General features: G+C 38.1%; 1 protein-coding gene across 1 annotated transcript; it reads right to left on the reverse strand.

Moving 5' to 3' along the window:
• Positions 1-2,108: 2,108 nt before the first annotated feature.
• TMEM87A (transmembrane protein 87A) lies at positions 2,109-23,146 on the reverse strand (the record flags this gene model as incomplete). The annotated part of the gene is made up of 19 exons (XM_009578943.1): positions 2,109-2,426; positions 2,783-2,813; positions 4,082-4,137; positions 5,319-5,380; positions 6,425-6,498; positions 6,859-6,962; positions 7,210-7,268; positions 8,424-8,532; positions 9,583-9,651; positions 10,825-10,918; positions 11,671-11,770; positions 12,630-12,813; positions 13,570-13,631; positions 14,425-14,572; positions 16,194-16,250; positions 16,345-16,398; positions 18,073-18,189; positions 19,111-19,208; positions 23,074-23,146. Coding segments are annotated over 19 exons (1,593 nt in total), but the record flags the coding sequence as incomplete, so codon positions are not given.
• Positions 23,147-23,736: the final 590 nt, after the last annotated feature.

Here is a 23,736-nt window from a genome sequence, read left to right on the forward strand (position 1 = left end):
CAGGACAACTTCAAATACTGATGGAAGTTACTACAGGGATGGAAGGGTAGAAGGCAGAGAGGACTGCTCAAATCTGCTGTAGTTGTAAGCTGAAAGCACCACACCGCTACTACATTTATTTTAGTCTTTAAATTATTAAGCTATGAATGCTATTAGGGAAACTGTTTAGATCTTTTACTTTTGTTCAGAAATTTATGATTTGCCCTATCTGTATCAGCTTTTCAAATGACAGACTTCCACGCTATTTAATAGTTAAGCTTAATAAGCAAAAATCCTAACCGGGAATAACTGCATTATAAATACCATGCAATAAAGAGTTAAAGAAAAGTGAGGGAGCTTTCTGAAGAGGTTAACACTTTCTCATGTGAGAGAACAGGTAGTAAGAAAGTGGAAGGACACAATGTAAGCCTTTCTACTCTTTGCCTAGCTTTTATTAAATAGTACATACAAACTTCTTTTGTGCTTCCAGTAGAGAACATTTTTCCCCTATTTGTCTCAAAAAAAAACCCCGAACAACCCAAAACAATAGGACTTAAAAAAAAAAAAAATTAAATAGCGAGTTTCATGTAGCTTTATTTCACAAAATTTCCTCTCCCCAAAAGGACATGGAGGTAATGTTTGTTTCATCTATATCAATTAAGCATAGCAAATTAGAAGTCAAAGTGTTTTCTAATTAAAGATTCTACCTGTGGCCTAAAGGAGATGGCAGAAGAGCTCCAGCAACTCTTGCAGAGGCAGACTGAGGTGTTAGACCCACAGCTTTTTTTCTCTGCCCATCCGCTGAGGGTTTGCTGCCCCTACGGCACAGCTAGCAGAAGATACTATGCACTTGTGCCTCAGCTACTCTACTGTAAAGTGCCATATTTCAGCGTAAATTGCTGATAAAGATGAACTAGAGCTAAGCTACCAGACCTTACAGTGGAATGAACGAAGTACAGGCACATGTCCACTTCTGCTGACACAGCTATGAGTGAAGAACCAGAAAAGCTGACTCCCTACGCCATTCCAGGAGCAGCCGCATCAGCTCCCTAGAAGTCCAGCTGGGCTGCTGCTTGCCTGGTAATTATCAGTTGTAAAAGTTATGAACCCAAATTAGAGCTTTTGTCATACAGTCCACAATGGGTTTCCATGTGTAAGTTATTGCAAGTGAAGCCTCTACAGCCAAGCATAGAACAAAAACAGAACACTGTCCAAAAGCTCTTTTTTGTTTGAAAAGGAGAAACAAAAAGCAATTATATAGAAATCTGCAACTCTGACTGAAACACAGTGATCTCAGAGTACCTCTTGGCCACAGGGACCAAGTGGGACAGGAAAGCCCATCATCAAATCGCTTACATGGGAGGCAATTCTAAACAGACACTGGGAACAGAACTATCCCAGCACTGCATACTCCCATCAAAGCCTCTTTCAAGTAAGGTAAGCAGTGCTTGCACCCTCTAGAAAGCAACGCCATCTTCTCGTAGAAGAGTGCCGACTTCTCAGTGGGAGATGTTACATGTGCAGGGAGAAGAGTTCTGCTGAAATGTGTAGTTAATATCTGCTTAATGTGAGTAGTCAAATAGCACTTGTGGAGGAGTGCGTTTGGTGATGTTTGTTTTTGTTTGGTTTTTGTTTTTTTGTTGGTGGTTTTTTTTTAATTAAATCATGCAACACATGGAAGGTAGGGGCAAATCATTTTTCCAGGCATCCACCACATTGCCAGCAATGAGATGTGCCACAACAGCAAATGTTAGCTTTATGCAGCTGTCACCTATAGGTTCAATGGCATTTAAAATAGAAAATCTTTCTTACACAGTGTTATGAATAAAATTGCACTTGATTTTGTTAAAAACTCATATCACTGTAACTTTTCCAAATATTTCCTTTCCGGCATCTTAGTTTTCTTCATTAACAGGAGCTTCTCTCTAAAAACCTCTCATTCATGTTGGACACATGACATACAACAGCAGTAAGCCATTATCTACCAGGAAACGGGTCTGTTGTTTCTTCGGTGCTTATTTTTATCTGTCCCCACCCTCCCCCCCAAAAAAGTACAGGCAGTTCATCACCTTTAAGTGTCAATTGTAACACTGAAATATAAACTCCTCAAGCAGACATTAGGAATTTTAGTTTCACAGATTAAATATTTGAAAAGTTACAGAAGGTGCCGGAATAGTACACATTTAAATTGCTTAAAAATCCAAACTTGCAGCAACTTTGTAAATTTGAATTTCCAAAAAGTTTATAATGTCCTTGTGAACTTCTTCCACAGCAAGACGGCCTGATGACAATAAAGCATCAAACTTCCAAGGCTAAGATCAAGAAACAAATCAGCAGGATGCACTTGCTCCACCAACCAACTTTAAAAGAGGCGTCTCCACTTCCAATAGCAAAAAGCTACTCCTTCATTCCATTTTGGACCTTTCAAAGTGTGTAATCATTCTTTCCTGGAAAATAAAATACCCAATGATGTCATTTCCCCCAATAGGTTTACATTATTGAGAAATAAGGTGGTATGCTTTGCACATTCACAACAGATGCACACTCTTACGCATTTTAGGTCAGGAGTCCAACTTACACAGCAGATATACCACTTCTTCTAGAATACACTTTTAGAATATACGTTTGTATTCTAAGAAGTTGTATCATAGTTGTCCCCACTATCCTTCCCCCCCATGTAGTATTTTACTGCTGCACTGGCAAGATCAGAGTCCAGTTCTAATAAGCCAAGCCCTTAACAGTTGACTCATGACTCCTTTGGCATGTCAGAACACTAATTTGAACTGAAGATTGGTTTACTGACCTCATCTGAATCCAGAAGAGCTGGAAGAGCACTGCGGGGGGGTGGGGGGGGAGGGAGAAGAAGAAATAGTTAAGAGAATTAGAATACCTACTGAGAGCATATTATTGACAACCATTTTCAGCCTTATGTTTCACCTTAAGCTTTTTAGGGCACAGGAGAGCAATAATGAAGATAGACCTTTCAATTAAATAGATAGAAATTACAGAAAGACGTACAAAAGAGGAAGAGCCCAAGGAATATCCTCAATGATGTTCACAGTATTAAAATTCTTTTTTCCTAAGCTTCCCATTACCAACTGAACAATTTCCAAGTTGCTATGAAATAAGCTGCATCATTCATATGGGAACACTGATGAACTACACTGAAGACATTTACAATATGGGACCATATTGTAAAAACACATCCCAGAAATCAAACAAGTTACACTGGTACCATAGCCTTCTCAGCTACAATAGACCTTCCATCTATCTATTGGGATCTCATCTCTTCACAACCCCGATCAACATACTTTCAAGAACAGAAAACCCTGCAGCAGACTACCTCAAAAGTGTCCTTTCCTAGTCTAGTCCTTGTTTTCTTAAGGAATCCTACCATTCTTAAAAAAATAAGCACTAAAACTGGGAAAAAAAATTCAATTGAGAAAATGCATTTTTGCATCCTCTTGAAGCTTCACCTGATTTCTTGTCTTTAACTAACTTCAAACAGAGTTTTGTACTTAAATCCAGAGCCTCTGCCAAAATTGCCTGTTCAGATTTGTTAATCTGTGAACTTCTGTTTCACTATGAAAAATTTAGACACAGACATTTTTAGGATATTAAAGTTATTAAAAGCAGAATAGATATGGACTGCCTACATAGCTGACTATATTGCCAGAAGCATATAAATGACTCAACAAACATTCCAAATAAAGTTGAGAACTAAATGACATTATTCAGTGGTTTACGTTTGGCAAGATACTCCAACGACTTTTCAGAGCACTGAACAGAAAGAGTGGGTCTATTTATTCTTTGTTTTCTGGATTTATTTGCTTAGTTTTAACTTTAGTGAAGTGCAAATCAGTGTGGTTTCACAGTCCGAGACATTGTTCCTTAAGTCAGCATGTGTTCAAGTGGCATGAACTGTAAATCTGACAGACTGCATAAAGCCAAGTGGAAGCATGCTAAGAAGTCAGAGGCCAATTCCAGGCTGAACTCAGTATGTGCTCATGTAAGTAGAGCATACAAGTTATAAGGCATTCTAATGTATTTGTGTGCCTGTGTCCAAGGAACATGCTTTTATTGTGACTATAAAAATACTCACACGTCTGTCACTGACGAAGGAACATTCTCCTCTACCCACTTCAGATCATCCTCCTGCTACAAGTACAGAAATTAAATGGAAAATAAAAGTCAGTTTTCCCAAAATGCTGTCACATGCAAGCCTTCTTCTCAGTCTACTTGACAAAAACCAATGCATTTATAATGTCAGTTCAAAAAAACCCCAGAAAACCCACCTTCAATTTGATTTCTGGATTACAGAAAACACATTCCAAGAAAAAAGAAAAAAAAAAAACAAAAACCCACCTATAATTTACTGCCAACTCTGTAATAGTCTAATGGTGACTAGGAAAAGCAGGCCCTCAGGACACTTTCATTATTTACATAATCTAGTCTCCCACAAAAGAACATTATCTTTAGAAGATGTTATAGATGAAAAATTATTATAAAAAGCTCAAGATTTTGCAAAGGTAAGTTAAACTGTAGTCAGGATTTCTCATTTTTATCTGATGAACACTCTCTAATTCACAACACAAGCACACTTGTTTTGAAGTTGGAGAACTGACCCTTCCTGATCCCCCCCCATCCCCAAAATAGAAAAGTTTGATTTTCATGTTATCCTCAGATAAGTAGTATACAGTTGCAAGCCACCTTTGAGAAAAACAATATTAATGACAAAAATATTACTGCTATTATCATGAGTTCCTACAGGTTCTTTACACTTTTAAATTTATGCACGAATTCCATGAAAAGATTCCAAGACATATTTTCTACCTCCTAGCTGAATGCAAAACTACCTCTGCTTATAAGCCACACGGAAAAAATGCAGATATATTAAGTGTTCTACGCAAACTATTTAGGTAGCTACATAATAATATACACACCACCCCATTCGAGTAAGGAATCACAAATCGCCAAATTAGAAGCGCAATTAATTTATTTAAAATATGGCTCAGTCTCCCTCTCAGCCTGACAAACTTGTTAAAATAATGTATTATCAGAATATAGCATTATACAGTTCTATCAATACTGGATTGTGCAAACATTCCTAAAGAACAGACTGAATTCTAAAGCCTCCATTGAATTAACAGGAAATTAGATGAAAAAAATGTATTTACTTTCTTTTCAGTACTGTAAACATATGATACTTTGACTCACTTCCACTCTGAAGCAAACCAGGACACTCACACTTACAGGCTGAACACTTTGCATATTTGTGCAAATATGGCAGGCAACCAAAGATGGATCTATATCCTTCGAGGTAGGGAGGGCATACTCACAGCTTTGTTTGCTTTTACATTCCCATTTGGTTCTTGCTTTGTACTTCTCATTTTCATTCCCTCTGAAGACAAAAGGAGGAAAAAAGATTGGGATAACTGAACTGTAATTGTTCATAGACTGTAAGTGAAAGTGTTGAGTGTTCATTCATAATATTTCACCAAATCCAAAGAGACAGACAAGTTATTAAGACGATGCTTTCCCTTTGAAAGGGTTGTATTTTTCTTGACACGTAGAGTACCTAGTTTTCCTGGAATTTTGCCTAGGAAATATCAATTTCCAGTCCTTTTCATTGAGCCAGACATAAGTAGCATAGAATTCAAAGACATACTTGCCTAGAGAGGCTGTGGAATCTCCATCGTTGTACTCAAAAGCCATCTAGACACGGTCCTGTGCATCCTGTTCTAGGTGACCCTGCTTGAGCAGGGTGTTTGGATAGGATGACCACCAGATGTCCCTTCCAACCTCAACCATTCTGATACATATGCAACTCCCGAAATTTGTTTTACCTGCAGCCACTTGGTTGACTTAAGAGCCAAGAGGCAACATGAATCTCCCAGCCTGGCAGACAGCCAGATATAGCTGATTTGGCAAATGCACCTAATGGATTACACACTCCTCCTCAGCTCCTAACCAAGTGGAACAGCACTGATATATCCCAGCAGAATTGATTTGTGGACAGACAGCAGCAGTGGGTATGTCACCCTACCTTTTACACAACTTATAAACTGGATTTTAAAAGAGAGCTGCAAACTAAACCACTGCTTAGCAACAATAGCCGAGAGATCCTCGGATATCCATCACCATGATTGGATCCAAACCTACGACTTCACATATTTAGTAAAACAAAGTCCAGTGGACACAGTAAAGCAACCACAACAGTAGCAGTATGTTCAGCATCATCTGAAAACCCCAGAATTAAACAGGCAACATAAAGACTAAACATAAAGCCAGTGTCTCCTCTACAACTGCATAAATCAATGGCAATAGGGAGGCATTGGCTCTGCTTTTACAGCAGTAATGAACTTTTTGCCAGAGAGCAAGAGAACTCCCTCCTCAGAACTGTCTCTTCAACATTGAGATTAGGTGGGAAAAAAGTTTCTCTTACCAAAGCTTTCCTTTAACATTGGCTCTTTCTGCTCATCATCATCCTCCTCTTCAGACAGTGGTGAGAAAGCAAACCTTTAGGAGGGAAAGAATGAAAGCTATCTTAGAATAGCATCTCTTGCCACTCAAGAGATTCATTACCCCAACATTCACATGACTTGATTATTCTGTGTAGTTCTTTGTTTTCAAGACTTATGCTAAACTACATAATCAATAATTAAAGTCACTTCATTTTAAATAAGTTCACCACCAGGAACAGATTGAATTTTATTTATGTGACTTCCTACACTTACTTTTCCTCAAGCCCATATACACACTGCTTAGTATCCTTATGGATCAACATACAGCAACTAAAAATCACCCACCAGTACTTCTTTGGATAAACAAGCATTCCCAAAAACGAATATTTTTAGAAAGAGGTAAGAAAAGCTGAACCTTTGGTTGTTAGCAGATGGTCTCCACAGAATCATAATGACAAAAAGGATCATTGAAAAGAGTAAACGCCAGATGGCATCATCCACCCATAGCTCCTGCCAGTCCTGTCAAGGAAAACAGCAGCACAAATAGAAAAAGTTGTGAAGAAAGAGACTCCATGTCCTCAGCTCTTTCCAAGGGTGAACTATAGGCATCTGACAGGCTCGTTTCCCACAACAGTGAGAATTTTAGCATATGGTGGTATATTACTCCAGACATAATCCACAGAAAAATCTGTTCCAGAATGCCCCATCTCTCCTCTTACACTTATCAAGAGGCAGCAATTGCAGAAAGCATTCAATATAAACTCACCGACTGACAGTCCACGAGCCTGAACTTCATGGTGGTCCAGATGATAAATACAATAGATGCTGCAAGATTAAAACAAAGCAGCTGTTTATTATTACAAAATATGCTAATCCAAATATACTACTAACAGGACTGTGTTTCCCAAACAAAGGGCAAAGATCTAAATAGTGAATACTTGGAATTCAATTTCTTAGTTTTAGAAAACAAGAGGTTGATTTATTGCACTGACCTTATACAGTCGTTTAGGCACAGACCACTATACGTTCTTGGTTCTTCAGAGACACAAGGCATAAAACAAGTATGAAGTATTTAGCCTCATCCCCATTCACTATTCTTATATTACTTCCACCTAGTCTGCAAACCATGGTTTCATTATCAGTTGACAAATAAAGCCTACCTTGAAGTAAATGAACCATCCGACCTGCCTGAATGCCTAAGCATTCAGATCTTGACCCATAAGAGTGACAATGCTCAAACTATGCTCTCACCACAGTTTTAGAAGATGAGACTTCCCTTCACTAAGGTGTTCTAGGATGACTAAAACCAGATGCTGCAAGGAATTTAATCAGAGCTGTTGATCAAAAGGAATGCACCCTTTTATTTGTTTAAGTAAAAAAGCACAGTGCTTAGAAGTTTTCTACTCATTGTATGGATAGCATTTCTAAATAGATGAGCTGATCACCTGGAAGCACCAACAGATTTATTCTTGAAGTTCAGTTCATCACTACTACAAATGGAAAGAAAATCTCAATCGGTATTCTTCCAGAATACAGAGGGCATTATATTACAATACTAAGAATACTCTTTTTCCAAGAATCACTCTGGTGTTTGGCTATCTGGTCTTCAGACATCTTAAAAATCCCATAGTACACAGTGATACTGTGATTTTGGCAAAAACTACCTCTGTGAAGTTAACAGCATAGGATAATAATCTGTTGCCCCTGGCAGCTTTAAGAGAGACAAAAGCGCTCCATTAGAGGAGCTGCATAGAAATATTGGTCTTATTAACATCAGGACTAAAAAGCCACTGCCTCTGAAGTATCAATACAATACTTGGCATAGACCCACTATTAGAAATGGGTCAAGAGTTAGAAATACCAAGTTTGCTTGCATTTACAGAAATGTCACCAAACTCAAAAAGTCTGCTTTAGTGATCAAATCAAGCCATATTGGAAATGGCACGTGCTCTTATTTGATTAACATAATTTTCTGCTTACCTGCTACTGCCAAGATGAGTGTGTTGGTGAAGTGCCGATACAAAGAGAGTTTCACAACATTCCTTCGAAGTTTTAGCAGTTTCATTGTTTGAGTTAAGCTGATGAATATGTATGGGAAGTCAAGGAAAGCATCTGAACGGACAAACTGGTCACAGACTTAGGAGGACACTGATCTTACGATCAACAGCTCTCCCACCCAGACACTTAGCCCTCTAAAAAGGTAGACCAGACTCAGTAGAAAAGTTCATCCTATGGCAAAAGTGCCAAAGGGCAGGATCCATCCCTTTCATGTTATTTAGTCATCTAAACCTAGAACTCTTGTCACACAAAGATGGTATCCAAGCATCTATTTTGGACTATGGCCCATTCCTCCAGAAAAGTGTCAAATGTATTTCTGATAAATGGAACATCAAGTCTGAACTAGAAGTGAGTTAAAATCCAATCAGTGCATACACGTCTTCACCCTTTTGCCTACAATTTTATTTCCACAGTAATAAAACAAGTGCTTAGGAGACACATCATGGTAGGAGAGAATTGGGGTTACCATGGTTGGGCAGCAAGCTATTCACATTTTAAATAGAGTTTTGTGATTGACTTTCTCTAAAAACACTTTATAGGGATTTTGCTATACATGGCTTTGAGTTCGGCATTTGACAGCAGTTGCTAATGTCACACAAGATTATGATTGTTTGAATGTAATATGTCAAGACACCAAAAAGTTAACACTGCCCCATTTTGTCACCTAACTACTTCAAGATGACTTCAAATTTTACAGAAAGAATTTTAGGTTTGATGTTGCTAAGAAACCTTCTCTCCAAAACATAAACCAAGTCTGTTCTCAAAAGGCTACTACTATGGTATTGTTACAGTCTACACTAGAATAAATTAATTTCATACTTCAACAATCAGAGACTGATAACAGACAGACTTAACCAGTCTATGTTCAGGAGCTGCTCTAACACAGATATCTACTGGTTACCTAGTTTTCCTTGCACTGGCTGTACCTGAACACTCAATTACAGAGGTTCTATTAACTTTACCGGAAGTAGAAAGAACATATATTTGAAGCTGATTTAAAAAAAAAGTTCAGCCAAAAAGACTCCCAAAAAAACAAATCTGAAAGACAACACACCCCACCAAGTAAAATAGTGAAGGATATCCACCAGCACAGGGCAGTATCTAGGAAAGCCAGGGGAATAAAAGCCAAGGAGGCAAGATCATTCTGGGCCTAGAGACAAAGAGAGAGCCAATAAGAACAAACTGAAAAGGAAACAAGGTACAGAAGAAGTGAGGAGGGTCAGGCTATTTTATGAGAAACCACAAGTATCCACCACAATGCTTCTGAGTTTTATTACAGAAGCAGAGGGTTTGAACAAAGAGTTTAGCCCAATGCACAGAGGGGAACTGACAATACTACATTGTCAGTTCTCAATTCTCCACCAGAAAGTAGTTTTCCAGATTAAGTCAATCTAGCACCACTAAAAGGAGCCTCTGCTGAGGTGATTGCTGCGACAACATGCTCTGGCCACTTCCGTTACAGAATACTAGCAATCAGCTTATTAGAAATGTAGTAGTTAAATCTTTTACACTCTCCATGGACAAACTGAATGCTCCACTGGCAACCATGAGTTTGACTGAAGATGGCAAAAATTGCCTTTGTGTGTACATCAAAAACTATCAAAGTCCCAACTGAAACAAGCAAATCACGTTTTATTCCTTTTAAGTATAAGACAGAAATAATAAGCTGTGAATAAGCTTGTAACGTTCTGCAGTTTATGAAAGGATATCCACAAAATAATACAGGCATCAATCATGGACAGGGCCAAGTTTGCTATCAGAGCCACAGTGTCATAGAAAAACTGAAAAAGTATCAAATATATGACATGTTAAATACCTTATCCAAAAATACAAAAACCAGAACAACAGAAAGCTACACCCTGAGATGCACTTCTTAATGAAGCAAGTAGCAGCACCACTCACATGCACTTCCCCAGGTACAGCCTCCAAAACTGGAGTGGTAGTGTGGTTTTGTTTGGTTTTTTTTTGTTTTTTAAGACTCACGGGCAGGTGACCCAAGCTGTACGTTTGTGTCTGCAAGTAGCCCTACCTAATCCGAAGTATTAAACACAAGGGTCCAGGAAGAATATAGTGTCTAAAACCTGACTAATCAGAAAGCTATTAGAATTATTTCAAAATACACAGAATTACAGCCTGATAAATAGAGAGGACATCAAACTTAAAATAATTGTCAATAATCCATATCAACAGTCTCATAGTTTAACCACTTCATTGTCTCTGTTCCCTTCTTTCAGCATAGCCCTGGGTTTCTCCCTCAGCATATAAGTAAATAAAGCCAGTATCATCTGTGGCATATGGGGAAATTCAAGCAGTTATTACTGACCCCTGTGACTCTAAGAACACCTTCCATGCCAGAAAATAATAGATAAAGGGCTCCAGCCATAACTACTTTGTGAAGAGTAACTCCAAGGCGAGGCCTGTAGGAAAACAAAGTGAAATTTAGATTAAGAGGGGAAAAAAAGTGAAGACACATCAACTTGAGTCTAATATAAGGCATGAGGCATGTGAGTAAAAGGTCCTTGTGACAAGCCACTTCTAGATTCTGAAATAGTTTTATTATGGTGCTTGAAGCTTACTGTTCATTTTGTCTTATGGTATGATGTGACTAAGGAAGAGATTGGTAACAGTCCTGTTTCCTAGTTAACCTGTTTAGCTTTTTACAAATATTTGAAGAAGTCTCAGCCCACCTCTTCTTCACCAGTTCCTCCAGCATACCCACACTTGCTAGAAGCTTTCACTACCACGCAGCATGTTGTTTTACCATTGAATACAGCTGGGGAAAGACAGAGAAATCTTGGCAGCAGAAGCCTCCTAAAGCAGACCCCTTCCCTATCAGTGATTCTTGACCTCCCCCATTTCTACAAGCACCCCCTTGCCCAGAAGGAAGGCATATAAAGCTCCCATTCCAGTCAGTGGAGTATCTCAACAGTGACTCAGAAACCTACCCAACAGTGGTACATGGAAGGGGGTGGGAAGAAGAGTAACCACCACATGGAATTGTATGTCTCTGTTGACTAGTGAAGAAGTCTAGACCTTTACAGCACTTAACTAAAGCACGTACCTTTTAAGTAGCAAAGTAGAGGGAGATGAATACTGTCCTAAGTTATTAAAATCCAACAGTGAAAAGCCTTTTAATAGAACACAACAAACCTGTAACAGAATTACTCACTTGACTATCCCATATCCCAGGCTGACTATGATGACTAGAGTTCGAGCCAATGAGCGCTTCACAGCAGAAAGCAGTTCTGCCAGTATTACTGCTCCTTGAACTACCAAAAGCAAAAAGGAGGAAGGTAGGTTATTAAAATGTAATTTCTGTTTTATTAACTACTACATGCAATTGTAGTATGAGAGCAGACACAATTATTTTCAGAAAGTAAGCTATTAAGTGTATAATCTTTTTATTACCTACATCTGGAGTAAGCTTTCAGAAAAGATAAGTCAGCATAAAGAAAAGCTACTGAAAAATTTTACATCCATAGAAAGTGGAGAGTAAATGATCCATAAAACATTTATCTGTAAGATCAGCCTGGATGATTTTCCGAACAGGTCAACCAACAAAACCTTCTGTACCATGAGTGTGGCCAATTAACAAAATCATAGTGAAGTTTTACTTGCAGAGTTTCGTTTGTATGCATCCACCCTAAAAACTCAAAACCAGAGTCCCAAAGTTTTATGTGGAGAGAATCGCTTAAGATGGATTATCAGGCTATGGGCTGAATACCAAAAGTCATCTGCAATGCTGTCATGTTGAACAAGGAGTTTCAAAGTCTCCTTCCAAGGCCGATACCAATTGTCAGAAATTAATTACAAGCTACATGTAGGAAGTCCTATTTTAAACTTCAAGCCAACACTACAGTGAATACTCTCCAGAATCTAGCATTTTACATCCCTAAAACACTACACTCAGGAGACAGAGAAAGCAACAGCACTTTAGCTTTAGAAGAGCACAGATCATCATATTTACAATATATTAAAAAAAAAAGCAGAAATTCTCATTCCCTGTTCTTTGTTTTGAAACAATTCTCAAGTAATCATATACTTAATATGCATCTGTCACCCCAATTTAGCATAAGCCATTAGTGCTATAACCCATCAATTAAACTGCAAACTGCAATTGCTACCTACCAGATTCCCCTGTGTAGCGGATATTCTGGAACTCTGCATAGAAAACTGCTTTCTCGAGCATTCCTAGGAAGATGACAGCACCAATCCAGAACTGGATCCTCAGGAGATCCCGCCAGTAACAGGCTGACCACGCAAGCCATAGAACCCCGAAGAATACGTACACAATACACATCACCATGAAAAACTATTACACAAAAAGAAGCAAGAAATAGGAACCTCAGACCCAGAAAAATCATTTCCTTGTTTCTATTCCACAGCTGTAAGACAGCTCTATTTTCCCGCCGAGTATAGCAACTTCTGAAGTTTTTATATACAAAAGGAATTAGAAACAAGCATTACTTCATTTGACTTCTCTGGATTCTTTTACAGTGACAGTCTAATTTCTCACTGCCAAAGGGAATCAGAGTAATTGAATTTCTGAGCAATTTCTCTCTTGAAGAGCAGTCTGCCAATTCATTCACAGGCAATTTTTCTAAGGAAGATATCAAGTGCTACTAGCTTTCAAAAACTCAGGTAAGAGCTCAGGCAAATCATCAAGTACTAGAAACTCTGCCCCTTCTCACATATTATTGTATTACTAACTAACTTCATCGTTCATTTACAGTACTCTGCAAATACCTTTACACACAATTCCACAGAACAGAGATAAGCAACTGATGGTTGTAATCTCTCTGTTCAAATAATTTGACTTCTCTCAAAAGTTAATTTCCAGCAAACTCAGGTTTTGACCAAGCTTTAGGTCAGCCAAAAATCTGGAATTGAAAAAGAAACCCAGATATTCATTTAAATATTATCATGTTGTGATTTTTTTTTTTTTTCTGCTAAATTATTTATTCTGAGACACTGGCTTTGTGTTTCCTCAAGTATGGAAGGAGAGTATTTAATTGAGATTCAAATCAACTGACAACTTTATAGGTCAAAGAAAAGCTGTTTTACTTACAATCATCAGAGGATAGTCTGCAAGTGAGAGATACTCATATGGCCCCTTCAGTTCTACTGTCACTGTCAAAAGACAATCCAATAACCAAATTAAACAAGAACCAAAAGGAAGAAGCCAGGATAAAGTACTTAACTGATTCTCACTCAAGCGTAAAGAAATTCCAAATCTTCACATAGCTTTTAAATTTAACTTGCACTTTAATCAAAGAAAGTTAAGACTCATAACACACTCAGCTAAAAGCATGCAATTAAAATTACACGCTCCATTACCAAGTAACTCATGGCACTACTTGAAGTAATTTGTGCTGGAGATTCACATGTAACAGGAAAGTTCAGAAACACACAAAAGTTAACTTTTTAAGGGGATTTTCAAACTTCTCTAAAGTTTGGATAGATTATCAAGGCACTGTCAGATATACTGTAATATAATTTCAATATAATTATGATCTTTGCATTCTACATTATTTGAGCTTATTAATATAAATCACTGTGTGGGTCTGGACATTTTTGAAACACATCTACATTATTTGAGCTTATTAATATAAATCACTGTGTGGGTCTGGACATTTTTGAAACACAACACCAAGCCTCAAAATTGCTTGAGATTCTTCTTTACTTCCATCATTAAACTGACAGACCAACAGCCTTAGGATCTTCAAGAAACGAACAATCACCTATTTTCTTATCATAAGAAAGAGTTGTAGTAGGTAATACTTGCATCTATGTGAAGTGAAAGATATGTCTTATGAAAGTGAACTATACAGTATATATTAAAAGTACCTTAGAATACACTCGGACTGGTATACATAAAAAATGGCACTGTATTTTTAGCTTACTATATAAACAGCTATCTTACTTGTAAAGGGCTTATTTTGATATGAGGAAGGTGTTGTTTTCTCCATTCTTTTAACTCTGGTAGTAGAATCCTTCGCAGTTGTAATTCCAATGTGCACAATAAATATATACGGCCCATCTCGCCAAGTTTTGATAACAGCATTCATTGTCTGAAAATCAAATGTCTACATGTAGACAGTGCATAGTCAAGACGACACAAAAAAGAACGGGTGATATCTTCCATGTAAAAATAAAGTTTATCTCTTCCCAGGCCTAAAACTTGTTAATAAATATTTGATATGTAAATTTTTAATCTATTTATTAGACAAAATACTTAAAATTTAGTTGTTTGAATCCAGAAAAAGCCTCAAAGAGCTGGGAGGTGATCCAAGCTTATTTGCAAATTTAATAGTAGCTTACTGCAAGAGTCATCTCAAATGTACTGCAAAAGCTACAAAGAATTCAGCAAAGCATCCTATTCCTTGTTTTCAGTCTAGAAACATTAGCACCATCACAGAGATACTTCTTTCCTCCTGAAATCAGTTGTTTGGCAACAGCACAGCTACATATAACTCGGCTCCCTGCTGAAGGCTGAATTGTATAGTGTAAGATAGAAGAGGTAGTTGAGAAGTAAAAAATTTCCATAGTAGTCATTTCCTGTGGAAACTACTACCACCCCTGCAACAGCTCTCATACCTATAAGACTCAAACCCTGCCAATGAACTAACAGAGGAAGCTTGCCCAGATAAATATTTGCACCATAAAAGAAACCAGAGATTTCTTTAGTTCCAGCATACAAAACTGTTAATTCCACAACTGAAGAAGTTTTAGGCATCTCAGAAACTGCAATATCTATCAAGAGCTTTAAGGTTAAAACTGACTATCTACATGTATGCCACTCACTTGACCACTGCAGAACTACCACAAAGACTTTTTTTATAACAGCCTCTCCAAGAGAATTTCAGTATTAAGAGCATGCATTTCTTTTAAGAAACCTCCTGACTACAGGAGCTAAAGCCAACAGAATTTTATGTATCAAAAAAAGAGTTTATGCTGATATTGACTGAAATTACAAGACTTGGGTAAAAACACAGTGAACTTAAAAGAAAATGGATATATTTTTTATACACCAATTTTGCCTTTAAAATATCTCCATCACTTGCTGTATTGATTCCTTATTTCACAATTGCACACACAGCTATTTATGCTTTAGCTTTAAGGTAAATGGCCCTGTAAATACACAGGGAGTTAAATGCATTTTCTGTGCTGGCATCCAGGACATTCAATTTGAAGTTATTTTGACAATCGTTCCTGGTTAAAGCTTGAATATAATATGTAATAAGAATACTAACAGATTTGAAAATCAAAAGTATATCACTCAACTTGTTAGGTACAATGTTTTAAAAGACTGACTAGTTAAAGATGAAACCAAATGTAATCTCTAAGTATTAGTCACGACTTAAAACAGATCATATCAATGATTACTTTAAGTTACTATGAAAAAAGAAATTTATTTTTAATTTATACCATCCATTTGAATGGTATGAGTTCTATGTTTGACATATAGAAAAAGCAGTTACTCTCTTTCTGTTACTCTGTTTTCTGTTTTTCCACACAGCGCTACCTAGTTTCAAGCTAAAAAAAAAAATCCAGGTGCCAAAAAAAACAAATTATTGCACCATTCCTGTAAATGCTACCAGTAATTTCTTATAAGAAGAAATATAAATTAAAAAAACCCAAACAAATTAAGACTGCTGGATTCCAAGCCATGTTTAAATTCAATATACATACAGTTTTATCTGCCGCCATTGTGTGATTTCCTCCGCTCTCTTTCTTATCTTTTAAGCCCTTAAAGAAAAACAGAAAAATGGATAAATCAATATGCCAAAACTATCTCTTCCATGCCTATACTCACTCATTAGAAGGAAAAAAAAAAATTTACCTCTTGTTTCTCAGGTGAGAGAGGCTCTGGATGAACAAATTCTTTATAGAAAATCTGCAAGATATAAGAAAGGTACAGCATTTATAGGCACTTTATATTAACATGACATTACCAGAACAGCTTCCAGTAAACTTGATTATAATGAAGGATTCTCTGAACAGCTGTATTAAAGAGCTTTCATTTTTCCAAATCAAACAACTGCCCATTTGTGGAGGGAGTCCTGAATACTTAGATTAGTATTTTGTCATTTGAGAGTTGCTTTCACCCCCTCAGACAACAGGTGTCTATTCTTAGAACTGGGCCCACAGACATGACAGTAGTAAAGTCAATTTTATTTTCCAAATATGAATGGGTTGGCTATCTCCATTTAGTAGATGAAGTCTACACAGACTGAAACAAGATTTGGAGATTTCTGCCTTAGTCTATGCAAAAAAGGTCCCTAGATGAGTGGGTGCCTATTAGAGATCCAGATTTTGCCAACTCTCCTGAGCTATGGTGACTTGCAATCTAGTGAAACTGCTATACCACAAGAAAAAAGCTGAACAATCATAAGGAAAAATTTCTGTGAAACTTCAGAAATTAGTATGAGAGGAGTATCGTTTGTTAAGATTTCAGTAGACTTTTCAGAGGAATTGGAGGAAAAGTCACTTAAAGACATTTAAAACCCCAGCTTCACCAACCTGAACATTCAGTTAAGATGCAAGGGTTCACATTACACAGCTAAACCCACAAGTTCTCTTCTATAAAACCAAGTAGAAGTACAACTGACATTTCTCATATTATTAAACATAAAAAGCAGGCAGCATACAAATTATTTTAAAAAACCTTTCAAGCCATCTTCGCATATCAAAGGAATAGAGACATGCAAACATGCAAAAAACCTTTTCAAGTCACCTTTAGACATATCTTTTTTCTTAAAAAAATAACCAACAAACAAAAAAACCACAACACTAGGATAGTTATGAGACATTTCCCAATATTCTCTATCCATAACCCCTTGTTTAAATCAGAAATGGCTGAATACAGATGCAACACTGCACAATTTGCCTTGAATTCTTAAGCACACCATTAAAGAAAGACAGCATGTTATATTGATACTGTCATTAGTATGATTGCACAGCTGCGCCTGGTGATATACAGCTGGTGTAGAGCCTACATTTGCATGTTACTTCCCTATGCTGTTTTGCATTGTCTTCTCTCTTCCATTTGATTTGTTTCAAACGTGTTTTAGCACTACTTATTTTTCATTTTTAACCTGCTATCAGTGCTTAAGGAACCCATTTCCCAACACACTTTCATTTCCATTATTACAAAATGAACATTATCTGAGCAAAAAATGCCAGTCCTTTATCAATCCAAACTTAGTGGGAGCTCCCGCTCTGCTGCCAGAGAGTCACATTTCTACTCAACTAGCAGTAGCCTTCTGTAAATGAAAGAAATTCAGGACACAGAACCACAAACAAAAAGAAGCACTAAGAAGCACTGAACTATACAGTGGGGGAGGGGGGGGTCCCCCTCAATGGTGGGACAGATGTTGAATAGCAACCCAGAAGTAAAGCAAAATTAAGAAATCATCATTGTGGTTTGGTTGTCATAAACAGATAAAAACAAGTACCTCCCAACCTACAGTGATACTTACATAGGATGCTAATACATCTAACAGGAACTACCACCTTCTCTGTATATCGCATGAGAAAACAGAGCAAACTGTGAAGTTTCTACCCATACCTGAGGCTTGAAGAGCTCAGAGCAATTTGGAAAGACGAGCGAAGCCGTGGCGTAGTATCCTGACCAACCCGGATGCTCTTCAGACGTAGCCCCAAAATAGTAGTCTGCCTGTTCATCCTGCCAAACACAGAACAGAACTTAGGTTAGCATCCAATATATCAAATGGTTTATCTCAGTAGGCAGCTGCAAGACCTGGAAAGCACCATAACTTCCCTCTGCACACACTCTTGAACAGAATTTAATAAAATAAAGGCCATCAAGACCACACAAGACTATTCTTCGTCAAAAAAAAAGACAAAGAAAAGAAAAAAGGCAAAAAACCCCCATACAGGCTTTGAGTAAGACTTAATACCTAATTTAAAAACAAACAAAAAAATTAAATCCCAGTATTCCTGCATTGGGAGGTGCGGCAGCCAGCATAAACTTCAGTCTACACAAACAAACTCTGCATTATTATATTAAAGATTAAAGACCTCAGTATCATGTTAGGTTAGTAGTTACAACCGTCATAATTAATATTTAAGTAAACATGGAAAAGGTGTTACATGGTATAAGCCACAGTTTAACGTCAGTTGTGTTCTACCACATTTGATAGAAACACTATACATTTTGTATAAATCACCAATACTTGCAATGTGCGTCCATAAAGAACAGAATTTAGACTAAAAATGAAAATATTCAATTTTTTCTATTTGCTGTCATTAAGCATTGTTGTAAATAATATTTTCATCTACCATAAACTCACACACTTCAGTTTAGAGTCAATGCACTTATTTAAGCTTCTGGGTTTAGAAGAATTCTGATAAACACTTCCACCTTATCCAAAACCCAGACAAGCCAGTAATTCCAACAAGCTGTGGATCAATTCCTTTCCATGCCATTCCCAATGATCCAGAAATTTGTTATCTTCCAATGGAGGAGTGTGTCTTTTAAGCCCAAAGAGCGATGAGGATGCAAGTGACGCATCTCCAATCCCATCACCCCCAGATCTGCTTACCCCTAAAAATCATAGTCCATGTTTTTCCACACAATTCTTACCCCAAAGTTGAAGACTTCATTGTAGCAGTCAGAATATCTTAAGTACCAAGTAACATTGTAACTTTGGGAGTGATCACAAGCTTTTTCATCCCCTTCAACTGAAAAAAAAAACCAGATAAGAACATGTAAGACACCCTCTACCCGCCATGCTTTTCCTCCCATTCTGTGCCAAACTACCATCATTATATTTATTTTAAACACTAAACTGAAAGCAAAACAATAGAAAAACATTTTCCTCAAGTAATCCATTACTGTTCAGTGAAAGAAAGAAGCATGTGGAAAACAGAATTCCATTATAACATTACACAATTCTGTTAGAGCTGAAGATCATTTGGAAACTTTTTGTTTTCAAGACAATCAGGCATATTTCAGCAACTGCAAATACCAAGAGAACAGCAGTGACTCCCGGTGATTACAACACACAAAAGGATCTCCCTTTCCAAGATATGTGGGGGACACAGCAGGTAGAGAGAGCTAGGAACAGCTTAATACTAAGGGCAATTTGCACAGATAATTTAAATATACCAATACCATCACCAAGAAAATAAATAAAAAGTTAAGATTTTGCAAGTCAACAGCCACACCCCCACTCCCAAAAGACAAACAAGCCATCTATACATTAGCTTACTCTGTCAAAGCTGCAATGCTACCTAAAACAGCAATAAGACAACTTTCCACTTTGATTTATTAGAGAACAACATGCATGAAAAATGAAACACAAGACTTCTCTCTCCCACCCACTCAGGAAAGATTGTGTGATTTTTGTGTTTCAAGTCTCACTCTGAAACTAAAGCCTGATGAAGAGAATTTGACATTAAGAAGGTAAGCTTCACCCGTAAACAAAATGAGCAGTGATTATTCATCATCTTGGAAGAGCCATTTAGACGATTATGTTTAGGTTTTGCCAGTCAACAGATGGCAAAACTCTTTTGAGTTGACAGCATGTTTCTAGTGGCTAAGAAGTCCCCATACCTTCACAGGCAACATTCATCTCAGACTAGACACCCACAAATTTGTTACATGTACAGAGCTTTTGATGAATGTTTCCATATTGACCACTGCAGGTAAAAAAATGCAATTAGAAAAAAGACCCTGCCATGGAGTCTTAACTGACTAATCCCACTTTAAACCATATGACTACTAAAGCAAGTATATAAAAACTCAACAAGTGAGTCTCTAATACCAAAGATTTAAAAAAAAAAAAAAGATTGGAATGCAATCACTGAAAAAATAAGAGCTTCCTTATGATGCCTTCTGGTAAGCAGGAAAACCAGGCATACATTCTCCACATAGCCCTAGATGTTGCAGAGGGCACAACAAAGAAACTAAGAGGCAACACAAGCACTGCAATGACATGGGTAGATGGCAAATTCTCAGAAGACAAAGGCTCTTCTGATAAAATTGATCAAACGAGGAACCTCTCAAAAAAGTGCTACCAAAAAATAGGAGGGATTCAAAAATACATTTTAAATACATTTTCACCTATTAAAAATAAATAAGATTAGTGAAACTCTACGTTCAGTAGTAACACCAACTAAAGATAAAACAAGCCATGACTGGAACAATCCGCCAATATCTGCAAACATCAAAATTACAGAAACCTTTAAGAGGAAGTACTCTAAAAGACAGAAAAGGCATCCATGGCATTTATTGAATTCAGCAGTATGGAAATCTAAGTTCCTTAGCCTTCAAACAAAACCAGCAGCATTCAACCCAAATGCAGTCTTTGTACTCATATACAGAGAGCAGGATTTCTACCATGATCCTAGACAGGAAAACAGATGCCTTCTAGAATAGCACTTAAGGAAAGTAGTAGGTAAAAATAAATTCATTATTGACAATACTAAACACCAATGGCAGTCTTCCCAGTCAGAAGCAGAAAGCATCAGATACACCACACACAAAAATAAATCAAAAATCAAGAAAGAAACAGGAGGAGAAGGAGGTGGAGAAGGAGATGCAGGTGCTCATCAAAAACATGAACAACCCATGAGCAATCATGTTTGGCAACTTGGCAAGAAGGGTCATATTGTCCACACAAACACCACAGAAGAGGCAATAGACAGCAAACAAAAGAAGAGAGACCAGTTTCCACACGGGCAGAAAAGAAACAATATATAAAGTTGAAGCTTCCCAGTATCAGATGCAGTTTAAGTATCATCTCGGCTGAGAAACTGAAATTAAGTTCCTAGCCATTATTCCTTCCTCTTTCAGTGATTCATTATCTAAATTCATGTAAATCTTTTAATCACACTGCCATGTAAAACAGGTGTCTTCACTAAAGAATTTTAAGGCTTAATGCCTGTTTAAAGGTTGACAGCACAGTGTAGTTGAAGCCCACATCAGAAGCCAGGAGATCGAATTCTTACTGCCAGATCTGCTACAAACCTGTATTGCAACAAACAAATTTTATTTTCTCCATGCCTTAGTTCCTTCCTTCCCGTGGTTATTTCAGCTGTACACCTCATGATTAGACTTACCACACACTTCACTGTGGGGACCCACATCTTAGATGCCACGTTAGTATGAGTGCACTATTTCTATTAAACTTTAGACCAGAAAGCCTAACACCTACCAAAGCTCCAAATGCCTTTTCAACCCCACCCCCTCCTTTTCCCCAAGCATCAGATTTCTACATTTTGATCCTGCAGCTGCACACTTGGCAATTGTCTTGCTGCAAGCCACAAAAGTCAGCATTTGAGCTACACTTGACAAGTGGGAAAACCTTCACTAATAACCACTTTAATACTAGCCTCCTATTTCAGATTCATGTGGGATTAATGGAGGCACTTTAACAAACTCCCTTTGAAACACTGTCCCAAGAAAGGCAGGTATCTGAAATTAAACCTGAAAATCAGTAAGTTAAGTACTAAACATAATAGGGCACAGCAATATGCAGTTTCATCAAGAAGCATCAGCTAATCCTCATGATACCTTAATTTTCTCAGTTAAAAAAAAAGAGCACAATCACTGCAGCAACTAAGTCTTGAAGTGACAATGGCTCAGATCCCACTAATTGTCTCTAAAGTGACTTTTATTTCCTTGTTTGATACAAGTGCAGAAAGGCATTCACAGGCACTGTAACTGCATAACTACTCAATTAGCAGCTGGCAATCAAACAGCTTCCCCCCCACCATGGTAAGAACTGAGGCAAACAACCCCTTAAAGCGCTCACGGTGCATGGGAAACACTTCAAGCCTTTCTAAATCAGCTAGTCACTTCTACAAGTCACCTACATCATCTAGTGGCCATCTAAATGCTGTCCCCATTTTCACAAGCAAAAGGGTATTTTACAGAAACTTTCCTTTGGGCAGTAACTTACATAATCCATAGCCCTGGCCAGAACAGCAAAGAGCAATGAATAGAAAGAACAAACAGGAAGGCTACAAACGTGTTTGCTCTGTAGCACACTCACTCACTGTGATCAGTAGGAGAAAACAGCTCTCAAGAGAGCTCCGCCATAGTGTGCAATGACATTCCCTTACCACACTCCCAGAAGCACCCAGCTAAAAAGGAACAGGCCCTCAAAAAGCACTGCCTCCTGCACACTGGCATCAGTCACCCTGCAATACAAACAGCTCCTGACCCAGTCAGCACCAGATCTCCCAGCTGGAGGAATTTAGCATATCTTATATAGGGAAAGCACACCTCACAGCAGGACTCAGCACATCCCATGCCTGACTACCTGCTATCTGAAATGAAGTGGTGCTCCCATTGCCCATCTTGCCCTCTCCACAGAGGGCCTGAATAGAACCATTTATTTCTGCTACAGCCTAAACAGATCACAATTGGGGAGCTTCAAGACTGTTAACACACCCAACCGTGTCAGAGCTATGCCTTTCATCCAGTGCTAGGATGAAACCAGTGCAGTTAAACACTTCACAGTGTTTTAAGTCGCAAATGTTAAAGCAGGGGGGGTGTCAAACAGCAGAGAGAGCAGGTTAATCCCTTGTAACCACTTACATCTCAGGAAAATGGTGGTGTTGCTGAAGAGAATCTTCCCAAAGTTAAACTTCTTCCCCTGCAAAGGCACAAAAAGGAAGAGATATTAACGGACTTAATGTCACTGAGCTTAAGTAAATATCATCTTCCATTCAGAGTTTGAAGTCAACACAGCAATGAAAGTGAATACCAAATCAGGAGCCAGCTTTACTGGATTTTCCAGTCATGCTTCACCACCCCTTCAACCTACTCTTAAAGATGGCTTGAGAGGCTTGGGGCTTTTTGTTCTGCAAAACTTAATCAACTTCATCACCATTTGTTGAAATGATTAGCATTTTCTTGCTGATGAGAACATCTGGACTACCCAAGAAAAAAAATTTTTGTTCTAAGGATCAACAGGAGTGTTCACCGCGATCCTTTAATTTTGTTCCTGACGCTCAAGAGCCTCACAGAAAATGTACATTACTTCCTTCCACAGCCTGGTAAAGGCAGGTTTAATGTGAGGCCAAGTAGCTTTTTTCCACACAACTTCAAACACGCACGGTATAACAGACGTGCTGGAAATCCCTTCACCCTCCCAGAAGCCCACATCTCTCTCGGTTCAGCGTTTCAGGGGCCCAGCTTTCCCGACGCCAGGCCCCAGCGCGGCCCGACGGTGGGGGCCGCCAGCCCAGGCGCACGGGG

Source organism: Fulmarus glacialis, unplaced genomic scaffold (assembly GCF_000690835.1).
Source record: "Fulmarus glacialis isolate BGI_N327 unplaced genomic scaffold, ASM69083v1 scaffold30355, whole genome shotgun sequence".
Lineage (NCBI taxonomy): Eukaryota > Metazoa > Chordata > Aves > Procellariiformes > Procellariidae > Fulmarus > Fulmarus glacialis.